This window comes from Pteropus vampyrus, unplaced genomic scaffold (genome assembly GCF_000151845.1).
Source record: "Pteropus vampyrus isolate Shadow unplaced genomic scaffold, Pvam_2.0 Scaffold124, whole genome shotgun sequence".
NCBI lineage: Eukaryota > Metazoa > Chordata > Mammalia > Chiroptera > Pteropodidae > Pteropus > Pteropus vampyrus.
This window is the reverse complement of record NW_011888905.1, coordinates 1,370,759-1,374,447: the sequence shown is the minus strand read 5'-3', so window position 1 is coordinate 1,374,447 and position 3,689 is coordinate 1,370,759. Positions and strand designations below refer to the sequence as shown.

The 3,689-nt window shown below is 68.1% G+C and overlaps 2 protein-coding genes across 2 annotated transcripts in view; one reads left to right on the top strand and one right to left on the bottom strand.

Annotated features, from left to right (window-relative positions):
- The first annotated feature begins 200 nt into the window (after nucleotides 1–200).
- BGLAP (bone gamma-carboxyglutamate protein) lies at nucleotides 201–2,388 on the top strand. The gene is made up of 4 exons (XM_011366384.2): nucleotides 201–965; nucleotides 1,102–1,140; nucleotides 1,330–1,399; nucleotides 1,484–2,388. The coding sequence occupies exons 1-4, from the start codon at nucleotides 902–904 to the stop codon at nucleotides 1,611–1,613; spliced, it is 303 nt and encodes a 100-aa protein (XP_011364686.1). The 5' UTR covers nucleotides 201–901; the 3' UTR covers nucleotides 1,614–2,388.
- Nucleotides 2,339–3,689, bottom strand: part of PAQR6 (progestin and adipoQ receptor family member 6) — a 2,247-nt gene continuing 896 nt past the window's right edge. The window contains exons 4-6 of the mRNA XM_023534295.1: nucleotides 3,279–3,411; nucleotides 2,957–3,107; nucleotides 2,339–2,619 (exon numbers count right to left, since the gene is read on the bottom strand). Of these exons, the coding sequence (XP_023390063.1) occupies nucleotides 2,345–2,619; nucleotides 2,957–3,107; nucleotides 3,279–3,411 (559 nt within the window). The 3' untranslated portion in view covers nucleotides 2,339–2,344. The remainder of the gene's footprint in view (nucleotides 2,620–2,956; nucleotides 3,108–3,278; nucleotides 3,412–3,689) is intronic.

Here is a 3,689-nt window from a genome sequence, read left to right as displayed (position 1 = left end):
CACCCAGGGGCCCCTCAGCGCCCTGCCAAGCCCTGGAGTGGGGAGCAGTCACCCGCCCTCCCCCAGGCTCAGCTGAGGGACAGGGTTTTCAGGCTGGACGTCCTGTCCCTGTGAGGGCGGCTGCCTAGGGTCGTCCCCACTGTGGGGCAGCAAGGGCAGGAAAGACAGGGCTCAGGAGCCCCCGGATGCTCTCCACGTCCCTGCCCTCGGAGACCCTGTGAGGGGACGGGGCCAGGGGCCCCACCGCACTGACCGGTGGCCTGCCCCAGACCATGGTCTTTATCCCTGGCCCAGCCCCACCTCTGTTGGCGCTCGGTTCTTGGCGCTGGACTCTCTGCCCCTTCTGTCCTGACGCACGGGCCTGACCAGGGTCGGGCCGCGCCTGCCCGGCCGCCACTGCCGTCTGGCGGGGTGAACGAGGGCATGGCCGGCCCCGCCTCCGGGGTTTGGCTCCTGCCCACAGCTGACAGCAGGAGTCGCCGCCTGTCTGCGCTCTCTGACTCCCTGTGGACCCCTGTGGACCCCTGGGCCCCTTTCTCTTGGCCCTCACACCCGTCCTGGCTGTCCAGCCACAGCTCAAACTGAGGCTGGGGCAGGGGCTCCAAGGGAGAGTGAGTAGGGGCTGGGGGACCTGCAGTGGCCCCCTCAGAGGGCCCGGGGACACCCAGAGGCGGCTGTGTACGATGGCCGCCTACCCTCCTCCTCCGCCACTCCCAGGGGCCTTTCCAGGCTGCTGTGGCTCCAACCACAACATCCTTTGGGGTTTGGCCTGCAGAGCCAGGGCGGATGACCCCCAAATAGCCCTGGCAGACGCCCCCGGCTCCCGGAGCGCAGCCCGGAGTATAAACGGGGCTGCAGGCTGGCGGAGGCCGAGTCCAAGCAAGCAGCAGCCGCTGACACCATGAGGTTCCCCGTGCTCCTCGCCTTCCTGGCCCTGGCCGCACTCTGCCTCGCCGAGCAGGCTGGTGAGTGTCCCCACTGCGCCCAGCCAGTGAGGAGGGGAGCTGCAAGGGGAAGGTGCCTTGGCCCTGCCCCTCCTGCAGGGGGCGATGGGGAGGCCTGGGGCTGAGCAGGGCTGGACCAGGCTCCTTCCCTTTGCAGACGCAAAGCCCAGCGGAGCAGAGTCCAGCAGAGGAACAGGTAGGAGGCAGGCCCGGCGGGGGCTGTGCCCCATCACCTGTGGTGCTGCCCACCCGCAGCACCCCCACCTGGTCCCCTCAGCCCCATCGGCTTCCTGCCACCTCCTGCCAGGCTTTCAGGAAGCCAGCCTGCTCCCTTCCGTGTCCCCCTAACTCACAGCCACCTGAGCCCTGGCCCTCTGTCCCGCAGCCTTCGTGTCCAGGCAGGAGGGCAGCGAGGTGGCGAAGCGGCTGCGGCGCTACCTGGATCCCGGGCTGGGGTGAGGCGGGCACCGGGCGGGTGGACGGGGCACCCGCGGGCATTCTGCCGGGAGGCTGACTGACACCCCTGTGCGGACCCTCAGAGCCCCAGGCCCCTACCCAGACCCCCTGGAGCCGAAGCGGGAGGTGTGCGAGCTCAACCCTGACTGTGACGAGCTGGCGGACCACATCGGCTTCCAGGAGGCCTACCGGCGCTTCTACGGCACGGCCTAGGGCCCACCCGCTGCCTGCAGGACCCGCCACCCCGGCCCTGCCCCGCAGGCGCGGGGTCCCCTTCTCCCAGCTGCCCTAGAATAAACTCCAGAAGAAGACCTGGTGGGCTCTGCTTCCTTGTCCGTCATCTGCTTGGCGGGGAGGGGCCGCAGTGCCAAGTGGGTTTTACCTTTTTCAGTCCCAGAAAGTGCTTTGCAAAGCCGGCTGGTTTTTATTTGTGCTTGCCTCGTTCCAGAAGCAGGGGAAGTGGCTTTATAAAGTCTAACCGGGGCCCCATCGAACCCAGCACTACCCCCCATCCTCAACCCACTGCACCTACAGTGACACGCTCAGACAGACCTCAACCCCAAATGCCCGGGCCCCTCGAGCATGTGGCTGTGACCGGGACAGACTGGTCACTACGGCAGAGCGGTGGGGGGCGGTGGGCCCTCTGGGCTGGTTAACAGGCACTCGGGGTCAGCGGGTTAGTCGTGTTAGTTCTTCCCTGGGCTGAGCAGAGGCCGCCAGCAGCAGACCTGGCCCTGGACAGCGCCTCCCCGTGGACGCACACCCCCACTCAGACCCTCAGCACTTCCCCAGCCCCTTCGACGGCACCGTCACTCACCCCACCCCCATGCCAGCTCCTCTCCCCTCCTCTGCAGTCTCCTCAGTCACTCCAGGTCCCCGCCCCTCCCCCCGACCTTTTCCCGTCGAGGCTCTGTCTTCCTCCAGGGCAGGCCCAGGGGTGGGCCTCACTGCTGTTTGGCCTTTGTATCCCCCTCCAGCGGGCCACCCTGCAGCAAGGGACATGTGCTGGGGGCCCGACCTAGGGAAGCCGTGAAAGCAGCAATGATGACCAGGTTCCCGGCCACCGCCAAACCCAGCGTGGCCGCCATGCCTGCCAGGCCCAGGGGGGGCTCTTGCGTGGCCAGCCAGGCCTGGCGGGACCCCATGTCAGCCAGCACCGCCTCCAGCTGGAAGTGGGTGCCCAGCACCGCGCAGACGTGGAAGAGCTGGTGGCTGTGACCTGTGGGGAGGGAGGGCGGGCAGTCACGGCACACACCCCGTTCCAAGCGCTGCGACCCCCGTGACCCACAGCACGTGGCCCCATCCCGTGGGCCTGCTACCCTGTCCGCCCTAAAATCAGGAATAAGAAAAGCTGGTCTCCAGAATTACAGAAGCGGTACATGCGCTGATACGCATAACACACAGCCCCCAGCAAACACGCTGCTACCTGAGAAGTGGGGAGTGGGCCTGGTCCCCAAGGACCCCCCAGTGACGCTGTCCCCTGGCCGTGACACCCCACTGCTCGGGAAGTCACCTCCCCTTGCCCACTCCCAGGAGGACGGGGCCTGCGCTCTCACCGATGTAGTCGAAGCGTCCAGGTGCCAGCCGCTCGGGCAGGCGGGAGGCGAAGAGGGAGCCAGTGAGCAGCGCGCACAGCAGGTGGTAGCCGTGGCTGGGGCTCAGCGCCTCCCGCCCACAGCTGTGGCCCCCGTCCCAGCACAGCCCCAGCTGGGGAAGTTTGAGAAGCAGGGCTGAGCGGGCGGGGTTTGGGAGGAAACCCGCGGCGCCTGCGATCCGGTGAGGATGGGGACGCAGCGGGCAGGGTGCTGGGCTGGAGGGGCAGCGGGGCTGAGGGCAGGCACTGGGGCGTCGGGCAGGGAAGCGGGGCCGGCGCCTCACCCGGTAGAAGAGCGGGAGGTTGTCGAACAGGAAGGGGTAGGCGAAGGCGCCGGTGCGGAGGGCCTTGCTCAGCCCAGGGCTCTCCAGCTCCGGGAATCTGGAGGCCGGGCCGGGTGGGGGAGGCTGGTCACCACTCGGTGCTCAGGTGGGGGTCAGAGGAGGGCAGAGGGCCAGGATGGATGTCAGTGGAGCTTAGTGGCTTTAAAGTGGCACAGGACCCCTTCGTGAACGACCACACGTGTGAAATGGGGATGAAGACACCTGCCCTTCAGGTGGCCGGGAGACAGCGCAGGTCTGCTGCGCCCAGGAACCCGCCCTCTCGCTCCTAACGTTAAGGGCGCCCAGGCGTAGGCCTCCCAGCGCCCCCAGGGGCCGTGCGTTTGCCCCACCGCCTTCCCCTCCACCGCCGGC